We start from the raw sequence: 15,586 nt of genomic DNA, 5'->3' as shown, positions 1-15,586 counted from the left end.
AGCGAATGAGCTATTCTTTGAGTCACTAGGAAAGGTTGAATAAAGAATAGTGCAATATATTTACCATGATATAATAGTTAGCAAAGATACATATCATCTGAAACCTCAGGAGCTGCACATAAGATGCATGACTTTGCATATTGTGACTCAAAAACTGAGTATCTACAAAGTTGTGATATTTCTGGAACCCCCCCCCCCCCACTGAATTATAAAACTGGAGGTATGACATTGTTGTAAGAAGGTCTCTTCATGTGATAGGAAGTTGTTGTAGATCTCATGATTTTTGAAGGACACAAGTGGAAGTGGTCTATCAATCAGCCTGTTAGATAGTGAGATGTGCATCTGATAAGCACATAAAAAAGACGTTGATAATGATTTTATCCTATGATGCTCAAAATTGTCAGGACAAAATATACACCATGGAAAGCTTAACTGTTTAAAAATTACCTGTTGAACTGATTATTTCAAAGTTAAATGACTGCTGAAGTATTCCAGTATTAAGAATGACAACAACACTAAATGAGGTTAAAAATATATCTGCTGTCACTTGGTTAAAAATAGAAATGGACAAGTATTTTGTGACAAATAATTTGAGAATCTTTCGCTTCTTTTCTGTTCATGGGTCATTCTTCATACAGATTAATTATTCCAGAATGTATTTATTATTCAAAATTATTTACCAAATAATTTCTATGAATAATTCTGAGTCTAGCTTGTTCACAAAAGGGTAGTCATTTTTCAGTTCTCTACATCTGAGATGTCTTGAGGGGATACACAAGGCCACTTCCCCCGACCCCATTCCCTGATTGGATGCATATAAATCTTAGGACCAAGTCTCCAGATCCAATAAATAAATACAGATTTGAGAAAGTAAATTTTCTCTAAATATTTGCAATATGCATTATAGTTATTTCTGCAATAACTCTGGCTATTGAACTCATTTACTAAAATATCTGTGAAAAGTGAGGTACAAAAAGGGATGAAACAGTAAAAACTAATTATTTTAAAAAGAATAGTCATTGAATATTTTTTATGCATCCAACTCTAATTAAAATCAAGCGTTCAGTATCTGTACCCTGAACTGCTATGGTTAATGCCTATGTGCAGAAGTGTCCTACTTTTTCTTCCAGCCCTTTAGGATGAATATAAAGAACAACTGAAAAGCAGACTTCTCTGTCACAGTACAGACTGGAATTTGGCAATAGACTTACCTGGAGGTTGTAGAATAAGAAATCTGCAAACACTTTTAGAGACTAAAAGGTAATAGTTTCATCCAGAAGACAGTTGGCAATCCTTACACATTTTTTCTGCATTACTACAACCTAAATTTCTTTTGTTCCCTATATACTCTCCAGGAGTACAGAAGTCTGGTGAACCACTCAATTTTGAATCTCCATACTGGACTGACTTGAGTTGTACCTAGTCCAAGGAATTTATTGTCCATAATATTCAACATACTGTTGTAGAAATTATTTGTTAAAAGTCCCACAAAATAAATTTAATTTTTAACTTCAATAAATGAGTCTGCTCTACTCTCAAGTCATTTACTGGGTCAGAAATTTTAAGTGGAGAATAGAAACTATGTCTTCATGAGAATAAAGTTAGAGATCTTTAAAAAATAATGAAAATTGACCTCGTCTGATCAGTTGTAAAATGGTGCCTCTTTGATGTACTCTGGTATACAACAAGCACAATGAGATTTAAGGGCCAAATTCTGTGCCTCTTACTCATGAAAGTACTTCCATTCATTTGAAGACAATCAGCAAGACAAGCAGGACTTGGCCATATATTCTGCTTGGTCAATAAGGACATATATTATGAACAAAGTGGAATAGTGACAACAAGACTATACACTAACTATATTAAACCTAAACAAAATCTTCTTCAAACAATTACTTTTCTAAACTTCTCATTCATTTCAATGCTTCTGTCTTGCCTCTTTTGTAGCCCAGGTCCACATCAATGAAGTCAATGGGAGTTTTGCAACTGACTTTAATGGGAAAAGAATCAGGCCCTTCTTCAGTTATAAAAACAGACCAGAAAACGTGAAAGAGGTACAATTTTATTGTAATGCTATGGGATTCTTAGTCAAATCCATACACAATAAAATGAAATTATATTCCCCATTATTTAACACTAGAGACACAAACCTGCCAAAGCTCTATCCTGTGGGAGTATAAATACAAATGCTAAAGGCTTTCTTGTGTGTGTGGTTGTGATGCACGGAATACCTGACATACATACTGACAAATTGGATTGAATTTGCTAATTTTGCTACTTTCAGATACACAACACTTACAATTTTAATCTTATGTATTCTGAATTATTTTTAAAAGAAATTATCAGGTGAATATGGATGCCATTTTTGGTAATAATGATATTTCATCACCCATAATTGTAGGCAGAACATCTTACTAAGTTAGACAACTGCACTGATCAAATTGGTTAAAAATTTAGGATCCAATCCTTTAACCCTTACCCACATAAATAAATGGTCCCATTCACTTTTGTAGGGCCACTAGTGTAAGAGTACAGTATGTCACTCACATAAGCGTTTTTCAAGGTCAAGCTCTTTTTTTTTTAATTTCATTTTGTGTATATTCTATGTGCGTCAAAGAGTATTGCAGTCATATTCTTTCTTCACCATGCTTTCACAGCCAAGTAAACGAATGGAGCACTACAAAGAGAGACAGTTCAACACAGACATAGTTCCAGACCAAGGTGGCCAATTGCTTTTACCAAGGGCATCATCAGTTCACTGGCAGTTCTCCCATTGGACTTTGCCCCAAAACAGAAAATAGAAATTTAAGTACAGTTCTGTGTTCCAGATGAAAAATATAAAAGTGGCAACTAGTCCAGTGTACCAGACTGCATAGTGTATATTCTATTACAGGGAGCTAGAGCAGCAGCCACAGCAGGCTTTTAACCCAGCAGCAGTCTGGAGACAAGGGGCACATTTTCAGAAGCGAACTTATTCAATCCATCTGTAGAAGATTATATTGCTACCACCTGCAGTTCTGATATAGAGTAACAGCTGCAATTATTCCATTCTAACCTTTGACCTTACCGCCCACCTCAGTTACACTCATTCTAGCAATGCGTTACTGCTGATACTAGGTGAGAGCATTAATGTAGTGCACGGTACCCTCTTTGGAAATATCAGCTCTGACATGCTCTCAAGTGGTGTCACCCTTGAGCAGCACAAATCCTAAAACTGCTAATGAGTTCATATATACTGTCCCAGACATGTAAGAAGAAAGACGTAATTTAATTAGGCTGCAACTTTATTAATTTCTCATCTGGGAACTATCTGGCAATAACCCACACAGTGCAGGTCAAGATTCCTTCCTTAATCATTTCCAACTGATGGAGGATAGCCAGTAACCTTTCTCCACCTGATAGCTGGTCCCCAGCGCTTTACTGGGACCCCAGAACCCTCCCTTCATATGAGAGTTAGGGAGCTGGGGAACCCGGGGAAAGCAGATTCTCTCCTCACTGTACCAGACATTAGGAGCCCCAATCCCACTCCCAGCTTCTTTAGGGGAAGCCTTCCCCTAAATCCACTTCCAATTCTGGTTTATCGGTGAACTGGACCCCCTCTGGAACAAGTATATATACTGGATACCTGCCACCTGTTAAACTGCAACACTGAACTGTATATCCTCACCAATCCACCAGATCCCCACTGTGGGAAAGACAAAAAAACCCCAACCCACGAAACTGGCAGTGAGGAAAAGGTGTAACACATCATTTATAAAAACCTAAAACAGATCTATAATTACCTGGGAAGGGCTGTGGGGAGATTTCTTGTACTTCTGGTGTTTTGGATTCCTCAGGCCATGTTTGGGTTTCATTTGTAACTAAAAAGGCAGAAGTTAGACTGTAAATACCAGAGACACATCTGCTCTGCCTCTGTTTACATTTATTTCTATTCGCACTGTAATTTGCCCAAACAATCCAAAATGAACAAACACGTGAAATCAAATACCTTAGGTAACTGCTGAACTTGCCTTCACCACACACCCAGTAACATGTGACTAGTTCTCTGAAACCTGCATTGTTTTTAAAATGTCTTTTCTTAGTATTTGGTGTTCAAAACCTTGCAAGATTGGACACCTTCTTACCCACTTGAGTGAACAAATGCTCAAAAAAAAAAAAAAAAAAAAAAAGAGGCTTATCTTGAATGTATATTCTCACACCAAAATACATTTCTTCTGATGATGCTCACCAACTACATTAACTTAATATACGAGATGTCTACTTACCCAATTTTTTATTTGGTGTTTCAGATATGCCCAGTGTCTCTGGTTTAGGGAGTTTCTGTTGTGGTGTTTCATTGAGACCTGGAATGATAAGGTGCACTACACATAAAGATAAGTGAGCCATTCACTCAAAACATGGTGAGCTGTAATCTGCCCTCAGAGATGTCCATGCAATACCCTCTGAGCCACTGAGAACTAAGCACTAGTAGTATTACACTGGGGATAAATTTGCCTCCAGATATTTTAAGCAGAGTGGTTCCCAATCTTTTCAGACAAGAGTACCCATTTATTATAGTAAGTTGGTACCATCTAGTGCCTGCTACCTGTGTGCTCTAACCTGATACACAATTACCCAAGTTCTACATAAGGCCAGACAACTGACGGGAATGAAGGAAGCTGTGATGCACTGGGGCTTAGTACAGGTCTCAGTAATACAGTGGAGTGGGGAAACTTAGTATACCATTCACAAAAGCCTGAAGTATCAGTACAGGTATATGTGCCAGTGGTTGGAAACCTGTGACCTAACGCACACCTGGAGGGAGCTGAGCATATGTTCACTTAACACCTCAAGATTGTCTCTGCAAAATCACTTCTCTCCCATCTCCTGCAATATGAAAGAACTGTTTTTGATAAAATAGTGGCAATAAATCCTTTAAAATATTCTGACCATGGCATAGTCAATTTTATGCTTCAGGTGCATCCTTCCCCTTACCACAATTATCATAAGATATAATAAAAAAAATATGAACCAGCCTCAAGAAAGCAAGAACTAGAAAGGACAGGAAATGTAAAAGGATTTACACAGATCTATATCTATTGGCCAGAGAAGTAAGGAATGTCTTAGTCACCTAGTATTGCTCCTGCCAGAGAAGGCCTGTCCGTGGTTTTAGGCAGCATCCGACGTGTGACGTTTTGAATTACTGTGTAAACAGCAACAGTGCATTATCAGAGAAATTTACAAATTTTAAGTCAGGAAACGAAAAACACACACACAAGAGGACTTTAAACATTCTGAAAGCCTCTTTATTCAGTTTAGTAGCTCTGAGATATCAGCTTCATATTTTCTTACATTATCTCAAACCTATCTAAGGGTTTGCAAGTTGTCTCTTTTCTAAACCACCCCTAACTGCAAATCTTTCCCATACACTCAAATGTCAATTGTCATGCCATCAACATTAGATTGATTTTCTTTGGGAAAATTATGCTCTATACCAGCGGTTCTCAACCTTTTTCTTTCTGAGCCATGCCCCCCACAACATGCTATAAAAAAATCCCAGGCCAGCATTGGGGTAGCAAGCAGGGCAATTGCTCGGGGCTCCATGCCACAGGGGGGCCTGTGAAGCTAAGTTGCTCAAGCTTCAGCCCCGCACGGTGGGGCTTTGGCTTTCTGCCTTGGGCTCCAGTGAGTCTAACACTGGACTTGATCGACAGACCTCCTGAAAACTGTTCGCGCTCCTCCCCCAAGGGGCTCCAGACCCCAGGTTGAGAACCACTGCTGTATACTCAAGATATCACAGGACCAGTTTCAAGAACTGCAGAACTCAGGGCTAAAGAGATTTAGGGGAGCTTAAAAAATCCCTAGAAAATGTCTGCTATTTAATGAGACACTACAATATTAAAACGATATTATGTCTGGCTAGGAGACCACTACTATTTGTGTGCTCCCACTCACCTCCCATCACCCCTACCATTCATGTGATCCTGAAGATACACTGGAACATGTCTAGTAAATGTTAAGAGTGGCAGTATTTTTAACAGGTAGATCTGGGTGAATAATTCACAATTAATAATTTGAGACATTTCACTGTTTTTACCGTGAATAGTTCTTATTCTGCATCTCATTTGCTAGCAGTTTCTTGCAAGTATTCAATTTTTTAAGTTCTAGTTGCTTTAATTAGACAATGCAGGTCTCATTGCATGTTTCTTTCACATGGCTGGATAAGAATAATTCTAAGAATCAAGTTTTTGGTTCAAATACTCAATTACAAATTCAAAATTTGCTTGCTGCAATATTTGCTTAACATTTATTGTTACCACAAATATTCTTTGCAGTATCCCCATGCACTCGAATATTAATGGAAAAGGGGTTTGAACACAGCCAAAGTGAATTTAAACAAAACATTCAAATTAATATTTAGGGTTTTGTAGTATTTGATTAGCAATGGTAATAGATATTTTTAACTCAGCATGAAAACAAGCATTTATAGGAACAAAATAAAAAATGCCACATGGGAATAATGTTCTTTGCAGTCCTATATCCTGCTGACAGTAGCCAGTATCACATGCTTCAGAAGAAGGTATAAAATCACGCAATAGATATTCATACCATAGCATGTTTATGTGGGAAACTTTGTTCTTTACCTTGGATTCATTGATTGGTTTATGCCCTGAAAAAATAGGTCTGATATCCCTATTTTATCTTGGCTGTTGTAACAGAATATTATGCTTTTACTATACAAACTTCTAATCCTTTTTAATCCCCCTTCTTATGCTTCATGTTGGGTGCATCATAAATACTAATTAATATGGAACTTTCAATATAAATTATTTACTTTAAAGGTTAAAAGTGGCATAACAGTATATAAGCATCTTCTAAGAAAAACGTATGAAATATCTGCAGTTAAAATAGCCTAGGTAAACTGTGTAAGTAAAGACTGATCTTGTGCTTCAGGACATAAACCTCTGTCTGCACTGGCCAGCAGTTGAGGAGAATGCATGCTGCACACACCACCTTATGAGAGTGTCAGCAGGTGTGGTTCATCTGCATGCTTGGGAGAACTTTTAAAAGGTGCACCATGCACCAACATTATTATTTGGATTACCATAGTGCCTAGGAGCCTAAATTATGGACCAGGACCTACAGTGTACTAGGGGCTGTACAAACACAAAACAAACAGCCCCCAAAGAGCTTACAATCTAAGAGTATGTCTACACTGATGGTGGCACGTGGCGTACAGACACTGCATGCACAGTTAGTACGTGTATAAACAGCATAGTAGATGGTGAGGCATGGCTTAGACAAGTGCCCTAAATGCCTGAATCACCAGGGTACATACCCTACATAGGCTCTCTACAGGCCCAAGCAGTACCTCCCACTACAGTTTCCTGCTGCCAGAGCCTTTCCACTCTACTGGAGCCTTTCCCTGCTGCAGCAAAAGGCTCCAGCAAAGAGGAAAAACTCTGGCAATGGGGAGGCAGGGGGAAAAGGCTCTGGCAGTCTATAGCTGCCAGAGCCATTATGTGCTCCCTCCCTGCTGCTGAAGCCTTTCACTGAGGCTTGTAGCTACACACACTACCGACAAGTGGGAACGAAGCCTGCCTTTTATTGTGGTGTGTGGCTACATGCGTAGTGCCTGTACTCTAAACGCCACCGTATGTTTAGACATAGGCTATGTAACAATGCATCCTGGAGCATGCTTGCTTACAAACCACATAAGAATGTGTTACTGAGCTTCCACTAGGGCAGTACAATTCCACAGCATCCCAAACTCGAGCCAGTGTCTAACTGACAAGTTTGAACCCAGAGCAAGGAGTTCACGTAATAAGTAAAAAAAAGGCTAAATCCTGACCACATGACATGCATAGGTATTCTAGTGATCTGAATGCATGGATGGGAGCCAAAAACTACTATGCTCTAAACTTGGTTCTGGTACTGACTTCCATCTGTGGACTTGGGCTTAAATTTCTCTCTGCTTAAAATTTCACCCATCTGTAAAATGAGGACAATACTACTAATTTATCTCTTAAAATGATTGATGAGGATTCATCAGTTAATTGGCCCAATCCAGCATTCCCAACACACTCAAAACTTCCACTGAGCTTAAATATTGTAGGAACATAGGATGAGGCTCTATGTTTATGAAGTGTTCTGAAAATGAAAAGGACCAAATGTCCTGTGGCTAGTATGTCAAAATAAACCTGAGATTTTTACTTAGTTCATGTGTTGCCCTCTTTATATATTGGTGTGTTTACCATTTCTCTGACTTGGGAAGCTCCTGACCTAAATGCAAAGACAATCATTTTCAGAACCTATTAAATAAGCTCCTGTATTTCTGTTTCTATGGAAATTAGCATTTTCAAATTTCAAAGAGCTGGTCCCTTAAAGATGTTTTTCACATGCTTCAAATCCCAATGTATGGGGAGCATGTTGGTTTAAGTCTATTCACACATGTTACTAATTAAATAAATCACACCCGCTCCACAGTCTACTCTATTTTATGGACACGTCAAATTTTTATTTCTCTGAAATAAAAAAAAGTGACATTTTATAAACATCTGGAAAACAAGTGCAAAAAGCCATCTCTGAAAACAACTTCTTCTCCAGGAACACATAGTGGAAATATAAAAGATTTGGACGAAGTCATTTGGAACATATTTATTTTTCTAAATCCTTCTCAACTTAGAAACCATACAGGTAAAGTTAAATATTTGTACTCATAGAAAACTAAATTTAACAAGAAATATTATTTCACATTTGTCATAGGCACACCCTATAGCGGGTTTACTAATCTATAAAAGCCCAGATACCAAAAGCTTCCCAGGGGAGCGGAGACACACTGACATAGTGATGAAGACTCATCACATTGGAACATTTCAAAATCCCTGCAGGTGACGCCACTGAAAAGATAGCAGAAAACTTTTTATGTAAATGCTCCATGTTAGGATTTCTCACAAGTCAGCTCCAGACCCACGAACTTCCCAGGACATCGAGTTATATGAGATTTTTAATCACAGAAAGCCTTATATAACATAGGACCACTGGATAACAAAAATGGGGTTTCCAATTTTAAACATCACTATTTCAAGGCTGCAGAAATAAAATCAACTATGCAATGATTCTGTTTTGTAAAAATATAACTAAGGAGGAGGAAAAATCTCTCCCCCGTTTTTTTCTAGAAATGCAGCTGTGCAACCTTAACTTTTTCTTGGTAAATACATTTCCAGACGCCAATATTTCCTCTCTTCCACTTGGACTGTAGCTGGCTGTTTATCAGTTTCTGCTGAGACTCATCACTGAAGTACTGATGGAAGATAGCACTACCCATACCCAGATATGCTTTCATTTGCTACTTTCATTTCTTTCCTAAAAGCCTTCCCTCCATCTTTATTTTGGTCTAAAGCACATTGAAAACATATGCATTTAAAAAAAAGTTTCTAAACATCCTCTGCCCTTGAGCTGGACGTTAAAAATATTTGTTGAGTTTTCCCCAACTCATCCTTAAAGTTTAGGGAATATCTTTACTCATCTAAAACTACTAAAGAAGAACTCTGCCCGTTTCCCCACACACACTGCTCAGAAAAAGCTAACATCTGGGCTAATAACTTTTGTGTTTAGTGAATTGCTTGTTAAAGAAATATTCTGACAATTGTCATAATTGTGCTTCCACTTGTATGTGAATACCAAGCTAATAACAGTAGAAACATACTATCAACATTGACTCAACCTTGGTTATTTCTTCTATGGCTCTATATCTGTAACATTGTCCTTCTAAGCCTCCAGCAGTGTACAGGGCAGAGAATATGGATGAGTGTGTATGACACACTGATTGTGGATTTTACTACAGCACTATGCAAGAAAACAGAATACAAGAGGCATGCAAATTTTTCTGTGATCCACATTGACAACACTTTAGGGGCCTCAAGGCTGCATCTAACTTGTAGAGTGTCACCTACAATGTGCAGAGACTACAGGCTCTAGCATGCAATGCTCATATTTAACTAACTAAGGGCTATTTAGATGAAAATGGGGCATTGATTGCTGGAACCTGCTATCTCCAAGGGCTAGAACTCTAGATTTGTATGAGGGAGGCTGCAGATCACATTTTAGAACATCATGGTCTGCAGCTGGATTCATATTATCTGCCTGAGTACACTATATACACAGTAACAAAGAGTAGTCACATTGGCATGGATGCCAGGAGGGAACGGGCTTTGCAATTTGAGCAGAGCACACAGATTATATCTAGCTCAACACTTTAAATCTTACAATGCAGAATTTAACATTCAGAAAAGTAAAGCCTTAGCAATATCTAATTTTCAAAACACACAGAAGATGCCTATATAAAGGAAGGAAAGAAAGCCTGAAGGAGGGCAGGAAATGGAGAAAACCAAAGACTAGGTACTGAGGGATGGAATACAATTTGAAGCTTATGAAGAACTGATCAGTGCATGATTATGTATTGTAAATATCTCACTGTGTAGTACAAGTTTAACTCAAGTCACATATTGCTTCTTTGCATACCTGGCAGCTAGGGAATGCAAGGCAGAGAGAATGACAAATCTGGATACCTTTATCAATATGGCTCACATGATAACCTAATAGCTAGACACTAGCAGAAACTAGAATTGGTAGCCATTCAGCAAATGATTCAATGAAGTAGTTGTGTATGATGCAACAAAATAACAGTTTAAAAATGAAGAGTGAACACAGTTTAACTACTTTAACTACAATTTTGATTGTGAAGTTCCATTGATTTTGGTTAGAAGGAAAGTTTCACTAGACTTTGCATATATTAATTACAGTAAATGTATTCTGTTTTTTCATTCATTTTATACGTTTTTGTGAGATATTTGTGTTCAAGGGGAAAAAAACATGAAAAAAAACACAAGTTACCTTGTTTGATTCTTGTAATAGGGACAAGTTTTGTAGCATCTCGTAGTATGAGCTATAAAGAGAAAAAATATATAAGCATTAGGATCTGTGCCATAATAGTAATTGAATTTTTCTTTGTAATGAAAATATAAGGCTTCAATCCAGTGCCTCATTTGTCCCAAGTTAACAATGGATATGGCTCCAAACCCAATCACTGAAGGTTACACTTCATTTTTGCTGGCGAGAACTGTTTCATTTGGCTACAGCCAGTTGTTTTGCTCCATTAATACAGAAAATCTTACTGCTAAGAAATCCTCTAACCTTTGTTCTCTTTGAGAACAATCTCTCCAGCTTGTACTGTGGACCACTAAAGAACCGGAGAAACCTTGACAATGAAACTGTGCAAAGTAACAATGAAACCTCCAAAACAACAATAATCACCCAGTTGTGTATTTTGTTACTAACTTCCAACTCAGATCAAGGTTATTGAAAAGTTCACAAACCATTCTCATAAACCAGGACTATTTTATGTTTTTTAAATCCAGATCAGATGCTCACTTCTCATCTAATGTAAAGTATGGATGTAAAAGGCATTTGATGTGGGTTAGCATCTGTGGAATTTATCAATGGCATCACCTTAATTTCAACAACTGATTTCTCAGGGTGATAACAGGCCAGTAACAAGGGGGCTCCAAATTGAAAGGCATTTATATGCTTTTTATATTTGTATTGCAAATATTTTTGCCTTACATTGGTCTTTGATCCAGAAAGGTTTCCATCCACATACTAATCCTTTACAGACTTTTGAGCAGCATGGAAATAAGCATCTTTAGCACATGAATTGGCCCTGCATTTCTCAGAATGGAGAAAATAGCAGATCTCTATGACATAAGTAAGCCCTGACCGTCCTTTGGCTCGTGCAGGTACGGGAGCCAACATTTCAATAGTACAATGACTGGAAAGGGACCAGGCAGAAGTACTGCCAGATATATACGTATACTAACTGTAGCTATAAAATATAATCCTCTTCCAGTGAAGTCTGAGTTTAAAGGAGGAATAGAACTCAATATACAAATACCTCTTTTGGCTAAGCATATAGCATATAAAGTCCTGCTTCTAAATGAGTGAGGGAGTTAATGCTACTGGTTTATTCTGTATTTCATAATGTCATTCATTTAATCTATTTCATACAAAAGCACATTTAGGTAAAAAATAATAAAATACTATGCATTTTTATTAATCGTTTCATCTGAGTCAAATTTTTATGAGACCATTTGAGATCTCATTGTGGATCACATTCTTCTTCTGGGACTTGGTCCTGCTTTGAGCAGGGGGTTGGACTAGATGACCTTCTGGGGTCCCTTCCAACCCTGATATTCTATGATTCTATGATTCTCCGGATTTTTGATCAACCTTTGCTGTCAAGTTCAGGCCATCAAAACATTATTTAAAAATAAACTGTACTGCACTGTACAGAAAACAAATCTAATTAAACAGATTGCAGTTTCATCTGTTGATTTTAATTACAGAAATATATCGTATGTTCTTTCCCTTTAAAAACACAAAACAGTTTTTTAAAAAACCACAACTGAGCAGCTTCCTGACTGAATATCATGAAAAAATACTGCTAGTAGGGGTAGTAGTAAATATGTATATTCTTGTATAGTTTAGTATATACAATATGGTATAGCATCTTACCCACTGCAAATGTTTTCAAGTATTTTTCTTTGGCGCAAGTCATGTTTGGGAATAGTTCAGTTTGTGCAGTAGATATAGGGCCAGACTAATCAAGCATTTATGCAATTTTTTCCTGTTTAAGCTGAAGGAGACCTCAGTTTGTGGATAAATCCATGTGGCACAAGGCTGCAGCGGAGCAGTGTGGCTGCAACTTCTCCTATATGCCAGGGAAGAAAGAATCCCCCAAAATGGGTAGAGCTGGTTGGAAATGGGCTGTGGCCAGAGCTACTGATGCCCTGGATCTTAAGATGCAGGAGGTAGTCCAGAATAAGCTGCAGAGAAGCCTGCTCAGGAGGGAACACCTTTGCCTGCCATCCAGCAGGTGACCCGTTTCCACTTAACCAGGTAGATCACTCTGGTGGAGGGCTTCCTACTTCCCAACAGGATGTGCTGAACCTCAGCCGAGCACTACTTCTCCTGCACGTTTAGCCACACAGCAGCCAGGCCATCAGATGTAATGCTGCCAGGTTGGGATGCAGAAGACTGCCGTGGCACTGGGACAACAGGTCCGATCTGAGCGGTAGCTGGAACAGGGTTGCCACCGAGAGATCCAGCAGAGTGCTGAACCAGTGTTGGCACTGCCACACCAGCGCTATGAGGATGACTCTTGCCCTGCTCTGTTTGATCTTTGTGAGAACCCGGGGTAGCAACGGCACTGGAGGGAAGGCGTACATCAAAGCTCCTGACCACGGGAGCAGAAAGGTGTTTTACAGGGATCCTCTGTCCATGCCCCTGATTGAGCAGAAGACGTGGCATTTCCTGTTCTGCCAGGATGTGAACAGGTCCAGCAGGGGAGTTCCCCACTTGTGGAAGATGGAACTGACCACCTCTGGATGAAGAGACCACTTGTGGAGAGATGAGAACGTCCTGCTGAGGTGATCCACCAAAGCCTTCTTGGTCCCTGGAAGGTGAGCGGCTATGAGATGGATGTTGTGCTGCAGACAGAAGTCCCAAGGCCAGAGGGCTTCCTGGCAGAGGGCAGACGACCTGGCTCTGCCCTGCCTGTTGATATAGAAGACCATAGCCATAGTTTCTGTCAGGACCTAGATTCATAGATACTAAGGTCAGAAGGGACCACTCTGATCATCTAGTCCGACCTCCTGCACAGCGCAGGCCACAGAATGTCACCCACCAACTCCTATGAAAAACCTCACCCATGTCTGAGCTATTGAAGTCCTCAAATCATGGTTCAAAACTTCGAGGGAGCAGAGAAGCCTCCCTCCAGTCAACCATGCCCCATGCTACAAAGGAAGGCAAAAAAACCTCCAGGGCCTCTCCAATCTGCCCTGGAGGAAAACTCCCTCCCGACCCCAAACATGGCAATCAGCCAAACCCTGAGCACATGTGCAAGATTCACCAGCCAGATACCCAGGAAAGAGTTTTCTATAGTAAATCAGATCCCATCCATCTAATATCCCATCTCAGGGGATTTGGCCTATTTACCCTGAATATTTAAAGATCAATTACTTACCAAAATCCCATTATCCCATCATACCATCTCCTCCATAAACTTATCGAGTAGAATCTTAAAACCAGATAGATCTTTTGCCCCCACTGCTTCCCTTGGAAGGTTATTCCAAAACTTCACTCCTCTGATGGTTAAAAACCTTCGTCTGATTTCAAGTCTAAACTTCCTGGTGGCCAGTTTATACCCATTTGTTCTTGTGTCCACATTGGTGCTGAGCTTAAATAATTCCTCTCCCTCTGAACCACCCTGTCTTGAATATGAGGTAGAAATGCTTGGCAGGCTAGTCGAACCACCCTGAGTTCCCTGACATTGATATGCAGTGAGTGATCATGACTGGACCAAAGCGTTTGAGTGCAGAGAGTGCCCAGGTGGGCTTGTCTGCCCAGGTCTGAGGCGTTGGAGACAAGGGTCACTGACAAAGTCAGAGCCACAAAGGGAACTCCTTCCAACACTGACTTGGGATCCTGACCACCTGGTCCATGCTGTGCCAGTTGGGGATATAGACCAACACCAGCCACGCCTGAAGGGGTCTGAGGCACAGTCATGCACGCCAGCCCACGTAAATACATGCTGCCATGTGGCCCAACAGTCACAGGCACGTGTGGGCAGTGGTCAGTGGGTGGGCCCGCAGGCCCACGATGAGGTTCGCCATGGCCTGGAATCAAGACTCAGGGAGGAAGGCCCTGGCCTGAGGGGAATTGAGGATCGCTCCAATTAATTCTATGCGTCGTACTGGGATTAAGGTTGACTTTTTCTTGTTTATTATCAACCCTATGTCTTGACAGGTGGAACATACCAAGTTGAGATGCCGCCACACGTGATCCGGGGACTGGCCCTTATCAACCTGTCGTTGAGGTACGTGTATATTTAGACTCCCCGATGCCGCAGTTAAGTGGGCACTGGCACTGTGCACTTTATGAACATTATGGGGCTGACGAGAGACCAAAGGGCATCACCGTGAACTGGAAATGGCACCAGCCCAACATGAAGCGAAGGAAGTGCTGGTGCCCTGGGAAGATGGAAATATGAAATTATGTGTCCTTTAAATTGAGGGCAGCATATCAGTCTCCCGGATCCAGGGAGGGAATGATGGAGGCTAGGGAGACCATGCAAAACTTCAACTGAAGTCAGAGGGTGGGATATTTTCCAGGGAATGTCTTATTGCTAAATGATGAACTAGCAATCAGTTGAGCTGTAGCCTCACACTCTACAAGGCAGCACGAATGGAGGGAGGGGAGACAGCATGGCAGACAAAGAGAGAGATGCGCATTGCCCCTTTAAGTACGCTGACCCCACTCTAAGTACGCTGCCTTTTTAAGCAGATCAGCAAGTTGAGACAGAAGCTGATGCCAGGAAGCTCCCTCCATCCTAAGCCCTGCCGTGTCCCCCTCCTGCTCTATGGAAATGGGGAAAGTGGGGTGCAGAAGCAGGAAGACACCCTGACATTAGACCCTCTCTTCCACCCCTCCACAGCAAGCAGGAGGCTCCGGGGAGCAGCTCCAAGGCAGAGGGCAGGAGCAGCATATG

General features: G+C 40.3%; 1 protein-coding gene across 22 annotated transcripts in view; it reads right to left on the bottom strand.

Annotated features, from left to right (window-relative positions):
• LOC119844474 (ABI family member 3 binding protein) overlaps positions 1–15,586 on the bottom strand; it is a 411,236-nt gene that overhangs the window by 148,162 nt on the left and 247,488 nt on the right. For 19 of the 22 annotated variants that reach the window (XM_043511028.1, XM_043511059.1, XM_043511034.1 and 16 more), the window contains 4 exons: positions 10,876–10,927; positions 5,111–5,182; positions 4,266–4,361; positions 3,783–3,860 (listed from right to left, as the gene is read on the bottom strand). In XM_043511028.1, the coding sequence (XP_043366963.1) occupies positions 3,783–3,860; positions 4,266–4,361; positions 5,111–5,182; positions 10,876–10,927 (298 nt within the window). The remainder of the gene's footprint in view (positions 1–3,782; positions 3,861–4,265; positions 4,362–5,110; positions 5,183–10,875; positions 10,928–15,586) is intronic. The other 3 variants (XM_043511093.1, XM_043511103.1, XM_043511109.1) reach the window with 1 other exon arrangement.

This window comes from Dermochelys coriacea, chromosome 1, assembly GCF_009764565.3.
Source record: "Dermochelys coriacea isolate rDerCor1 chromosome 1, rDerCor1.pri.v4, whole genome shotgun sequence".
Taxonomy (NCBI): Eukaryota; Metazoa; Chordata; order Testudines; family Dermochelyidae; genus Dermochelys; species Dermochelys coriacea.
The sequence above is the reverse complement of the archived record's forward strand: the minus strand, read 5'-3'. Positions and strand labels throughout refer to the sequence as shown.